Below are 14,123 nucleotides of genomic sequence, written 5' to 3' on the forward strand. Positions count from 1 at the left end.
CGGTGGTTTGATTAATTTGGCAATGTGAACCGCAACAGAAGGAGTTGCTGAAACACTGGACGGTGCATGGAATAGCTAACTCTTGGCAGGCATCGGAAGCATTGCAGAGTGGCTGTGAACTTTATGGATGCGTTCACACGCACACGTACACTTTTACACACAGGCCATCTGAACAATACAATAATCGGTGCCATGGAAATGAAATCAAGGGTTCACCTACCAGGCCTTGACAAAGAAGGATCTTCCATTTTTGGGGGGGGGAGATAAGCGTGTCTTCATTCAGACTAATGCTCTTTCCTCTTAGTTGCCAAAGGCACACAAATTAGTTTTTGTGTAGGTGAATTTAGATAAAATACAAGGTTGAGAAAGGTGGTTCCTTTGCTTTGTTAAAATGGGGGGGGGGGAGAAGGAAGCATATGTTTCTGAGAAACGGTTACTTTGCTTGGCAGACCAGATGATAATGAAATTTTAATGGCCTGAGAGTTGAGCATGAGGCAGTTAAGTATGATCCTGAAAGGTATCAGAATTCCCAGACTGGCCAGGGAGATTATATGCAATAACTTTCAGTCGTACAGCCAGTATTTTATGAAGCTTTGAGATTGTTCTTTGATGTATGTAAATGGAAGAGTTAGTGCTATAATAAGCAATTTTCCATAGCATAAAGGATGTTGTAGGAGTGATACTCCTGTTTCCTGTTCAACAGAATATGATAAGGCAAAAATAGCTTCAGATGTGTACCCCTTGTGCTTCTTGTTGTTCCTTTGTGGAATAACTCTTGAAAATGAGAGTTATCCTTTCAGACAGGTGCCTGTCAACCAGGCATATCCACAGCAGAAACCAAAGGAAATGTTAGTATCACTTATAGTGGACTATTGAAAACTCAAGAGGTATAAACTACTGCAAATAATAAATGGCATGGTTAAAAAAATATAAACAGCAAGGCATGAGTGTCTAACCTTCTGCCTTCAAATGCACCCTCCAGTGTGACTTTTGTAATTCAAGCCAAGTTCATCAGCTACAGCTTGACTTCCACCTAGCCCTGGGCTTCTTTTACAAAAAAAATTTCATTTATGCTCCTGAATTATTTAAGGTTGATGTAGAAGCAGGTCTCAAGGTCTCTTGAATATGCTCTTTGATATATGAAAACCACAGCCTGGATGAAAGATGGGAAGGACCAATACACCTGAAAGGAACTAGAAGGTGATCCTGCTTGGTGGGGATGCTAACTCTTGCCTTGCCTTTTCTTCAGAGGATGGCCATGGTCTCTGCAATGTCCTGGGTCCTGTATTTGTGGATAAGTGCCTGTGCTGTACTGCTCTGCCAAGGGTCCCTTCAGCAGACATTTCAGCAGCAGCAGCATCTGCCCAGACCAGGTAAGATTATTCGCAGTGGATACTGCTAGAGATGCCAGAATAGGCCTGTGAGTATGGATTATATGCAATCAGCTCACATTTAAAAATCTCATAATGTAGGCAACTCAATGTTTGCTTGTCTGGAAGGGAAGTACAGCACTTATTTAGGTTGTGTATTTGTGTCTTTCTCTGTGTATGACTTCTTTTTCCTACTTTACATTGGAAGGTCATTGTGGGTAACTCAAACTGTTTACAATTCAGTCTTTGCTTAATGCTCTGTGATATATGTGGTGGTGGTAGAAAGAAAATAAACCTTATTAAAAACCACAGGTTACAGAGCTTAAGGTATAGCCTTCATTGGCTGGGGAGTGGACAACTGAGGCACTGGATCCCTGTGTTAAAAAACAAATATCCACAAAGGGACCAGTGCTTAAATTATGGGTCTGGGAAAGGTAGGAAAAATCAAGGCAAAAGCAATATCTTTTTCCCAGTGGGTATATTTTAACACCTTGGAGGACATGTCAAAGAATATATAAGTATATATTATACATGATTACATTATGCAGTCCTATGTATATTCTTAGTTCTATTTGTATATCATTGTATCACTTGAACTTACACTCTGCTAAGTGAGTCTATAGTTTTAGCTATAAGTCACCTTTTGGAGACCCTTTACCATAACGCCCATGCTGTAAAAATATTTGTTCTCCCAAAATGATGGTACAGAGTGTAAACAATGGTGAAGCATTGCCTGAATTTGTCACAGATGGTGAGTTATGGTCATTCAATGAAAAGATGTGCAGTATTTCTAAAGATGCTTGGAGGTTAAAGGAAGGAAAAGGATATTTGTGTTGGAAATAGAAATTGATCAAGGAAAGATTGAGTCTAAGGCATTTCATTACACTATTCCTCAAGTGGAGATCAGCTATGCAATACTTCAAAACTGACTGTTTGTTTGGAACTTGCTTCATGGCTTTTGATTCAGGAAATGATCAGTCATAATGATCAATTATGAACTATAGAAGACCACTCTATTGGAAAGTTGGCTTTGAACAGAAGGGTTTAGGAAAACAAAATGACCATGGTGGGGCTTGTTTGTTTGGGCTTTGTTGTTCCAAGCTGAAATGACATACCATTTTAAAACGTTCTCTTAAAGATCAGATTTAAATATATGAGAATGGATGTCTGAAAGCATGGATTCATATAGTGTGGACTGAGAATTTAATGTAGGATTCAACTTAAGAATTCACTGAATCTCCAGTCCAGAATGTAATAGTCTGAGAAAGAATGACTAACAATAATTCATAAGGACAATAGAAAAATGTTTGATTGAAGAATTTTCCTAGATAAACTCAAGAATGGCAGGTTGCATTTTAGAGCACCCCTTTTCTTTACAGAAGCACTACTAGTACATCCATAATTTTAATAGAGAAGACAATCTCAATGGATTGCATTTGATTTATTCAGTTTTAAGCTTTAAACATTGATTGTTCATGTATGACTTTCTACCTCTAATGATTAAAATGACAATTATTAGAAGCAGAACTAGTTCAGATGTTTTCCTCTGGAATAACATCAAAAGAAGTATACCAAACATCTATAGATATAGAAAGTGCTCTCTGTTATATGGCACTGATGATGACACAATGAATTAGCAAGTCCATAAATTAAATAAAAAATAGTGAAAAGCAAAAAGGAGATTTCATTTTTTGCACAACCAGGTGAAACAAGTAACATGATGAGAAAGAGGGGAAAAAAATGAGAGATAGATATTCCCGTGGCTTGGAATATTTGCCTAAGCTTGAAAAATTGCCTCCTTTATTGAAGTAGAAGAGGATGGCATAGAGTGCATACAAAATGTTGAAGAAATGGGAAATATGACATGTCTTTCGCAGGGGCTGTGATATAGATAGAGTGAAGATTTTACAACTGTCTCATCACCTGCTTAGGAACAGCAGAGCTGTTCCTCTTGTGAGACTTTGAAGCAGTCAGCCTGCACCCTACATGAGTAAGATTGATGGTGTTCTGATCCAAGGCAACCAATTTCAGTCTCTCAAGGAATAATCCACTACTCTGACAGATGAGTGGAATTTGACAGAAATGCTCACGATGGTTTCACATTGCTACAAGTCCGCAGAGGGCAATGCTCTGTGGAACCTCTAGAAAGATACAGCTGCAAGGTTTTTTGAGAAGGTTCTGTTGGCATAATGTGAAAATTGTACACGCAAACACATCTACATTGGTGATCTGACTGGATAATGCATGTGGGAGATATACCCAGCAAGGAATGAAAATATGCTAATGATGGAAATGAACAGAGATTTTTTAACATATTCAGCTTAGTCTCCAAGCATTTGCTATTTTTCAGACAGATATTATTAGCAATTCATCATTTACTCTCAGTTAGACAGTTTGACTTAGCCCCTGTTTAAGGAAGATTAAAACATTGCAGCAAGGGGAAAAAAGGAATTAAAGATCAGACAAGTTGGATAAATAGATAATTTTTCTAATGTACGACTGTTGTTTTATGACACTTCTCTGTTTTTACTAGAATAAAACCAGCCATAATTGATTGTCAACTATATCTCCTCCTCCATGATCATGATCTACAATACTTCATTGCTAGTTTATAATCATTGTCAGGGTCCCTAATTTATAGGAGACAAGAGTCTTTCTAAACAATTGAATTTGAGAGCAGAATTATCAAAGTGCAGTGAAATGGAAGAAGACAACTTCTCTGCTTGCATCCTTTCCTCCGTAAATTAAAGATCAGTGTACAGCATGTTAAATATTATAAAATGTAAACAACTTCTATTGTTCTTGAACTGAACTGTAAATGGGATTTATAAACATGGATTAACTTTTTTTTAAAAAAAAAAAACCCTGAAAGGTTAGTATAGCAAAATTGGAGCACAATGTTCAGTTGTTTTAATTAAATTTTATTGGCACAAAGACATGTAGGGCATGCTTGATAGTTTCTACTTCTGCTCTCAAAAAACAAGCTTAGATGTGGGATTTTCATGGTGAAACACATGCTGTTTCAATTCCATGGCTCCCCTGTAGTGGTTTTATTTGTCCTCTTTAGCACCTGGCTTTCTGTTGGCTATATTCAACTTTTCTCTTGAATCCTGAGTCCATTCAACTGGAAACAAAAAAAAATACTTAAAGGAAATAAAAAAAATAAGAAAAGGGAAGGGTCACCACAGGCATCGTTTTCTTGGTTTGCTTAGCACATGCTAGCTTCAAATATCTGTAATGCAGTTTTGATGTACAACATCTGCTGCAAAAAAGCAAGAATTAATCTTTTTTGCTTTCATTTTGTTACCAATGTGAAAACGACAACATGACAGTTAATTACCAGTCTCAGCAATTGTAGGCTGTGCTTGCACAGTACATTCACTCATGAGTACCTGAAATATACCTATTTTGCTTGATTTTCTGAGTACACAGAACATATTGATGCTCAAAGAAATCATACCAAACTGCTTTTAGAAAACACACTTGGCTAAAATGTCTTTTTAGTGCCAAGTAAAAAGAGTGGGCGGACTGCCTTCTCATTTTAAAAGTAGGGACTTCTATCACAGTTTCCCTCATTCTACATAAATCCTTCGAAATGTACAAGGTGGTTAAATGTCTAGGGAGATTCTCAGTCGTCCAGGTCATGGTTGTTTCAAAGGTGCTTTTTCAAGAGGCAACCGGACTTTCTTGTTTTTCTTTGAAGATGTTTTGCTTCTCTCCAAGAAGAACTGAAGAAGCTTCTTGGATGAAAAGCAAAACATCTTCAAAGAAAAACAAGAAAGTCTACTTGCCTCTTCAAAAAGCACGTTTGGTACAAGGTGGCTATTACTGTAATGTTACTTCATATGCAGAACAACGCATTGACTACTTAGATACAATGGTTTGCTGTGCCTCTTTATGAATTATAATGAAAGCTGGATTCAAGATTTGTGGTCTTTATTTGTCAGGCACAACTGGAATCTGCTACACTTGCTCTGATAAGTGCAGTCAAAAGTCTGGTTTGAGGTAGGGGTGCAAAACTGCACAAAGGGAGAACTACTATGGTCACTCAAAAGCCTTTTAATGTATACAGGAGAACATACAGGGAATAGACTTGAGAATGGTGTCACCAATATATGTGTAAAACAATAGAACAAGCCACAATCAGATATCCAAACATCCAAAGGCATTAGAAGCACAGAGGAAATTAGAAGCACAAGCAGAAGGAATGTAAAGGAAAACATCAATCTACTAGTTACTGAATTAATAAACAAGAGCAGTCTTCCCCAAGCCAGAGCTTTCACATCTCCTGAAATATAATTCTCATTATCCATAGCTAACCTGGTAGGAGATAATAAGATTTGTAGTTCAGTATATGTGGATGCTAATATATTGTGGAAGGCCAAGCTAGAAGGATAAATTACTTCTTAATTTTTCGCTTTAACCCCTGGTAGAATAAAAGAGCAGCAACAGTGGAATAGTGATAATAATCTACCTTAGAGTTTGAGGATTGACTTTTACTTAAGGTTGTTAACCTTTTGGTTTCAAAACTATTGAGCAGGGAGAGGCAACAAGTAGATGGGATTAGGTTGTCTATTAGAAACTTCACTGTCCCATAAAATGTCATGATGGAGAACTTTCTATTGCACCGGAAATGCATGATAAAAATACTACTTCTATTCTACTTCTTTTGGTGGTCTCTGTTCACATTGCCCAGTGTAGGAAAAAAAATAGATACAAAGATGGACCTTTTTGGTACTCAGTATGATGAACTTGAATGAGCCTAGCCTCCATAAATTGTGGTTCACTATGTAGTATAAAACCCACAGCCAGGAGCATGGAACTTTCTTGTTCTTATTTGCTTATCCTGGAGAGGCAGCATTAATTTTACATCTATTACTGCAGGGTTCCCCAACCCCCAGTCTGTGAACCGGTACCGGGCCGAGGCATGCCAGCAACTGGTCCGCACAAACAAGCAAAGCCCCATCCGTGGGATGCAGGCAGCACACAAAACCATGCAGTCTCCAGTCCATGGAAAAACCTTTCTCCACGGAACTGGTCCCTGGTGCCCAAAATGTTGGGGACCTCTGTATTAGTGTGTAAGGTAGTTTGCACTTGACCTGAAAATTCACAGAATATGAAAATCGGCCCTAAAAGGGTGACAGCCTTAAGTGCCTGTTCTTTCTGGTGCCTTGTCATTTGCAATGTTAGATTCATTTTCTGGCCCTCTCCCACACTGAAACATCAGGCTTGGCTTTCTTCAAGTGCAAATTTGGAAGCCTGGGTGATTCAACCAGAGCTTTTCAGCACTCAGAGCTGTTTGTGTATTTGCTGTCATTACTACAAGAAGGCATTGCTTTGATTCTTCAGGCCTCAGGAAAATTACAAACTGGCAAATGCATCCCTCAAAGGCGCGATCTGCTCTGGTTGTTTCAGATATTTGCCTTTAATTATTAGCGGGTATAGACTTACCATGAGTGAAAAAGGTATTTTTTCCACTTAAGAATAAATGAGCTGGTTCCTCTATTATCATATTATTTTTGTCTTTCCTCTTCCTGCTGTTGTAGCGAACAGTTTTTTTTTTAAAAAAAGAAAAATGCATTTTCATTTCTAGTCCATCACAAAAATGAGATTTGCTAAGAGCAAGGTTTTGCCTCCTCCTGGGATTTTGTATTTTTCACTAACTTCAGAGGCTCAAAACAGATCTGTTCTGTAAGTGCTAAACTTTATTTAAGAATTATAGCAGTGTGGGGAACTTTTCCCAGTTTGTTTTGGGCAGGTAATTGCAGGTTGGAATACATTGGTGCTATGCTATTTTCCAAAGTAAATATTGTCCTGTTGAAGAATTTTGGCTATGAACAAATATGTAGGCTGCATGATTTGGAATATTCCTTCTAAAAGAAAAGAAAGAATGAAATATGTCCATACATTCTCTATAAATGAATGTTGTGTGTCTACCAACACACATTCATGTGCCACTGACCTCCTTTTTTGGTCTGCTATTGTTGTAAATATCTCTCTCACTTCTTTCTTTATTTGTAGCTTCTAAAGAGAGGAAATTGAAAAGTTGTAGAGGCGTCTGCCTAGCAGAAACAATTCAGTTTTATTACATTTTTTGTAGAATCATATAATATAAAGAAGAAGATCTGTCTGGATATGTAACTGAACACTCAGACCAGGAATTTAGGAATAGCTTTCCTAAAAGGTTAAAGATGAAATCTTATTTACACATTTGCATGGAAGTCCTATGAACATCAGTACACTATATTCCTAATAACTCTTTTAATTGAAATAATAATTTAATATTAAGGGAATTTTATCAACCTGATTAGATTCAAAGTTCCCAAACTTATAAATCATGGGTTATTAGAAAAAACCTGGTGATGATACACTTCTCTCTTCTTCCCCATTCTTTCCTTTAAATTTAACAAGGCCGTTGTAATTTTAAAGCTTGTTGAAAATCTGAATCAAACTAGAATCAGGAAATTGATTCTTCATACTGATACAAGACAAACAAGTCACACTATTATCTACTTTTAGATAGATGCACTATTACTTATCTTTTCTATGAAGATAACAACTGTAAGTTTACAGAAACATTAAATGTTTAAACATGGGATACCTTTTAGAACTTGTAAAGGATTGGCACTTCAAATATTTATGTGTGTCAGGTTATTATAATTATAGCAGAGAAAAGAATGTATCATACTCTTCCAAGGAGAGTGTGATACATTTAGGAGATCCCTCAAGGACGGGGACTTACTTTCACAAACAATCCAAAGCACAGTCTTATATAGTGAAATTCTTTTATTCCTTCTGAACTTGTATTAGTCATACTTCAAAGTAAAGTGGTTTCTTGATTTGCAAGTTGAGCCCAAAAGAAACTGCACATGTTAATTGTGCATAAAAGAGGGGCAAGTTTTCAGGTCTTCATGTTCAACTCACAATATCAGTAAGAGCCGTGGTGGCACAATGGTTAGAATGCAGTATTGCAGGTTGACTGCCCACTGCCAGGAGTTTGATACTGACTGGCTCAAGTTTGACTCAGCCTTCCACCCTTCCGAAGTCAGTAAAATGAGGACCTAGATTGTTGGGGCCAATAGGCTGACTCTGTTAACCACTTAGAGAGGGCTGTAAAGCACAACAAAGCAGTATATGACTAAGTGCTATTGCTATCAGAGTCAGTCCAATGATATGGTGTCTAGGGCAAAGACTTCAGGAAGTTTGGGAGTACAGTATGGGAACAACCCATATTTAACTATGTTTGAAACAATTTTAGGCGTCTTCTGTTGCTAAAGCAAATCATCAGCGTGCATGGGGAATTAGACAGCTTGCTCTGTTTAGGACACCATTCCTCCAATCGTCAAATGCCTATTGAACCACATGGAAACTTATAATTGACTCTAATTGTTTCTGCTGTAATGAGGCACACATCAATATATCAGGTTGTAAATGCCCCAGTTTTTGTCCCCTTTAAAATTTTCTTTCAGGCTGTATTAGAATAAGCTTTCAAATTTTGTTCTGCGTTCAACAAAATCTTGCTTTGTTGAATCATGTAGTTTACTCCGCTCTTTCCTCGTTTCATTCTACTGCCTCTCCCACCTTCCATTCAGTATTCTGTAATTGCTAAGCAGAATTTATTTTCCATTTATGTCTCCTTAGGGTGCTTGTTTCTGAGGCTTAACAAGTTTCCTCCAATCACGATAACCCCACCTTCTTGAGTCTCAGTCACCCTTGGTTTGTACTGCTGTTATAACTCATTGTATAGGTGGAATTTCTGCCATAATGTCATCTCAGATCTGAAATTCATGAACAGGATACTGATGGAGGAAAGAGAGAACAAGACATTTGTGGACCACAGAAAAATATAATAATAATAATAATAATAATAATAATAATAATAATAATAATAATAATAATAATAACAACAACAACAACAACAACAACAATAACAACAACAACAACAACAACAACAAAGTTGGAAGGGACCTTGGAGGTCATCTAGTCCAACCCCCTGCTCAGGCAGGAAACCCTATACCATTTCAGACAAATGGCTGTCCAGTCTCTTCTTAAAAACTTTCAGTGTTGGAGCATTCACCGCTTCTGGAGACAGGTTGTTCCACTGGTTAATTGTTCTGTCAGGAAGTTTCTCCTTAGTTCTAGGTTGCTTATCTCCTTGCTTAGTTTCCATCCGTTGCTTCTTGCCCTGCCTTCAGGCGCCTTGGAGAATAGCTTGACTCCCTCTTCTTTGTGGCAGCCTCCGAGATATTGGAATACTGCTATCATGTCCCCCCTCGTCCTTCTCTTCGTTAAACTAGACATACCCAATTCCAGCAACCGTTCCTTATATGTTTTAGCCTCCAGTCTCCTAATCATCTTTGTTGCTCTTCTCTGTACTCTTTCTTTGTTAAAAGCTATTGATCAAAAATAGATGGAAGTGCTGGGCTGACTATAATGCTTTGATACAATAGAATATTGTATATAACAGACTGTATAGAATATTGTATAGAATAGAATAGATTGCAGAAAACCTGACAGTAGTTTTTTTGTTATTTTGAGGAGGGGACCATGTGAAAACTGCAACAGAAGGCCTAAAAGGGGGACAACACTGAACAATCTTTACAAACATTCTCCTCAAACTATTGTTCTACCCACATCTGTATGATTTGCCCCCATCTACCTCATCTCCGTCAGCCATCCAAAGATTTTAAGTTGGTTAGTAAATGTTCCCACCCACCCTTGCACTTTAAGAGCAACAAACATTTTCAGAACATTTTTCAATATGTTATTTATTTATTTATTCCCCTCACATTTCAAGATGTTATTTATTTGTTTATTTCCAAAATACATTAGTCACTGTATAGCTGCAGATTAATAAAATGTATTAATCATGCTTAGAGTGTTATAGCAATGGAAAGAGCTAAAATGCACATTAAAAACTTGGCAAAACAGTAAATTAAAGTAATGTATCGTAGAACAGATACAGAAATTTAAGATTCTATTGGAAGAATAGAAGATGCTTTTGGCTGGTGTATCTAGAAATCTAAGTTGTTTCTTCATTTTCAGAAATAATATAATGTGATGTTAATTCTTTTTGAATATTACATTTGACCATGCATGTTTTCTTTTCCAATATGTTTTTTTTAATTGGCTGATTGGCAAGTTTCTACAGCATCTGTAAGTTTCCTAATGATCAAACTAGGACATTTCTATATTCACTATTCTTTAGATTCACATCCTGCCTTTCTTTTAGAACAGAGGTGGGGAATAATGCCCTCTTTGTGACTTGTTTCCTTCAACTCCCAGAATTCCTGAGCCAGCATGGACCACAAGTCATAAAAGGGTCATCATTCCCCATCCCTGTTTTAGAATGTCAAGGCACAGTACTTCACACTCTTTTCCCCTTTTTCTCCCCATAACAACAACCTTCTCTGGTAGATCCAACTAAAATAGAACTGCCTTCAAATCAACCTATGACTTTCCTAGACCGAGAATGAATGTGAACATGGTTCACACTGGTTCAAATCCAATACTATTATCCATTATATTACACTGTGTGAGCAGGTTTTTACTGATGCAATCCAAGATTTTATAGGGCTTTTCTCTTTTCTGTTAGTTGTCATAGCAAATGTAAACTTTACAGAAAAACCAAGAAAAACTTTGGAATGAAATTCTTTGCTTGAACAAATTAAATGTATTTCTTGAATCTCAAATACTTTCTGTTTAATTATTGTGAGTTTGATGTGGCTTTGAGCATGTTCAGTTTCTGTACTTGCATTTCAATCTTGGAATTTATATTTGTGAGCATCGTTTGAATTCCACCTCTTAAAACTGTTGTCTGATGTAAACAGAGAAATTTGTGCATTTCTTCATCTACTTATTCTATTCAGGCTTCATCTTTATCCTTTATCTCTCCTGTTTCATTAGCATGAATCTCATTTTGTTGTAGGTCAGGTTTTCTAGAAACTGTGACCTCAACAAATAGTGGATTATCACTATATCTTACTCAGAGTGCAGTTTATGCACTAATATCCAAAAGTAGAAAAAATGTATTAAGGAAAATTGTGTATAAAATTGCATTGCATTAGGAGGAATTGCTTTGCAATATATGTATATTCAGAAAAAGTACATGTGTCTGTTTTAAGTAGTATACATTTTTTAAAAACCTGAAAATGAAGAAAGAGGATGAAACCATTGGTGGGACAATTTGAAACTGAATTTGGCACTACTGTCCTTTTCTCTTAAGATGCTTGCAATAATATTATAAAACTTAATACAAAGTGATTTTGTGTTTGTGTCCATATTTTTGTTGATTACAGTTGACACAAGTAATATTTATGTCATAATAAGCATATGGAAATGAGAAATAGAAAAGCCAGAGTCCTGCCTTTTAATCAGTTCTCCGCTCTCACAAAATTACTTCTCTCAGATCTGTCTTTCTATGTCCACTATTTCTCAGAACAATGAAGCACAATTGTTCCTGCTTCTGCATCAATGTAATAAATATTTCTCTTTTTTGTATATGGAGAAAGGGATCTCAAATGTTGAGATTTGAGTAAGAGAATAAGGTTTCAATCCATAGGTTGTTGATTTAGACAGAAAGATGTTATGGGATATCTCTTATACCCAAGTTGAAGTCTTCCCTCTGATTTTCAGAAATACATACATAGACATGCCATCAAGTGTATCTTTCTCAAAATAAGATTGTATAAAGGAGGTTGGATTTGAAGATTTGAGGTTGTATAAAGATGGTATTTCTGCTTCTGGAGTGATCTGAAGAACTTGTCTTGGTTCACCTCTGGGAATGATAACAAATTATCTATTGTTTAGTTAATGATTGCTAGCAAAGGTGTGCATTTCTTATCCAAACCAGACTTTGTAGGATAAGGATAAAGAATGAAAAGATGCTTTTGCCATTTTGTTTATTTGAGAATGCTTTGACAGTTCTGCATGACTGTTCACTTTAATGTAGAAATCACCTTAGGCATTGCATTTTGGAAATTTCAGAGAATGATGCTAACATCCTGAACTAAGAATTCAGCTCTCATTTCAAAGTTCCTCATTGCCCTTCCCACCAGCAGGACAAGATAAAACTTTTATTAGAGGAAAGTGATGAGGGTGGAGGCAAGGCGGGGACTGCCGGGCGTATCCGAAAAATGTATTGAGTAGTATTTAATTTTTTTTGCTTGTGTATGTAGATGCATCATATTGGTATTTGTTGTTCAATTATAAAAATCAATAAAAAATTTTATGAAAAAAAAACTTTTATTGACCATGAAGAAGGTGATCACGGTTGGTGACAGTGAGGTGATCAATCAGGCTAGCACCAGGAAGTGTTATGTGTCTTAGTTGTTGATGATAGATGATAGTGTGTCTTGATCTATTTCTGAGGAAGAAACATATGGAAAAATTTGGTCCTTTAGATATCCTGAACGCCATCCATTTAGGGTTGTGTAGGTAATAATTCTCACTTCAAAGTGTTCATGTTATTAACTGGTCTTTCTGAGCTGTAGAATGTGTTGAATGATTTGGATAATCCCCAAATTCTTCCTCAACTATAAAATGTGTTCTAATTAAGTTTTGAACAGCCAGGTGGAGCTGTGACTTTCAGTTCATTCCTATCAATTCACACTTTCCTATTGTCTCTGCAGTCACTTCAGACAAAGGATTTTAAAACGTGCTTTGTTTCCTTCATGTTTTGGAATGCCCATCTTTTCTTGAGCAGGAGTATACTGGTTCAAAGAAATTGCCCAAACAGATATTAATCCCAAAAGATGATCCGTTAAAAAAAAATATCTAAATATTGTTTAGGTTTTTATTTTCTTCTTTCTGTTTCTGGGTTCTTTCCTGGCTCTTCTCCCCAAATCATTTCTGTACTTTGTGAGGAATAGAAAGTAGCTATTCCTCAAATAAAAACTTAACATTAATTTCTTATGGATTTCAATGTTTTGATGAGATAGGGACAACATTTTATAAGGAGCTGGGCATACTTATGGAATAAAAATAAATTAATGAATGCTACCATCTGTTTCTCTCTCAAAAAGCAATTAATGGATTCCTTTTAAAAATAAACACACACACACGTATACAAACATACTTCCCTGTCCTTTTAATCAAGTTATATCACAATAAATTAAAAGTTTGACTTCAATGTTTTACCTCACTGTAGTAAAATGTCCACTGGATAAAAAAAATATCAAAATTTAACATCATGTCAGATTTATTTGTTTTCCTTGCTTGATCCAAAGCATATTACTATATAGAACTTTGCCTTTATATTTCAATTTGAACCTGGTGCAAAATAGACTTAAATGGGGGAGATATTTCACATTTTTTTCTGAAGATCAGCATTTATAATAGCGTAGTTATTGGAGAAAAAAGTCAGATTAACTATCTTATTATGATTCCTTATTTGATATGTAACTGAAATGTGTAAATCAGGGAGACTGCAGACAATTGGTGAGGTGTACAAGGAAAGGGAAAATATCCAAATATTAGGTATGTGATAACTAACAAGTGCAAGAATACACGAGAGTTTCTCTGAAGTTCTCTTCCCTTCAGAAATAATTTCTAAACCACATTTGCTTTTATAATTAAAACTAATAGGGAGAATGCCAGAGAATACCCATCAGTATTTCTAACAGGCTGGATGAGTAACAAAATGCTGCTAGAAATATTTCCAAGGATATCAGTGAGGTTTTCCCTCCCGCTCCCCATTTTTCATCATGAGACAGACTTTAAAAGATACATGGTTATTGTTAAAGCTATGTGACA

The 14,123-nt window shown here is 36.3% G+C and overlaps 1 protein-coding gene across 1 annotated transcript in view; it reads left to right on the forward strand.

Moving 5' to 3' along the window:
- The first annotated feature begins 1,252 nt into the window (after nucleotides 1-1,252).
- Nucleotides 1,253-14,123, forward strand: part of TAFA1 (TAFA chemokine like family member 1) — a 399,679-nt gene continuing 386,808 nt past the window's right edge. Inside the window, exon 1 of the mRNA XM_015814876.1 lies at nucleotides 1,253-1,373. Coding sequence (XP_015670362.1) covers nucleotides 1,253-1,373 — 121 coding nt within the window. The remainder of the gene's footprint in view (nucleotides 1,374-14,123) is intronic.

This window comes from Protobothrops mucrosquamatus, unplaced genomic scaffold (genome assembly GCF_001527695.2).
Source record: "Protobothrops mucrosquamatus isolate PMUCROS unplaced genomic scaffold, P.Mucros_1.0 scaffold290, whole genome shotgun sequence".
NCBI lineage: Eukaryota > Metazoa > Chordata > Lepidosauria > Squamata > Viperidae > Protobothrops > Protobothrops mucrosquamatus.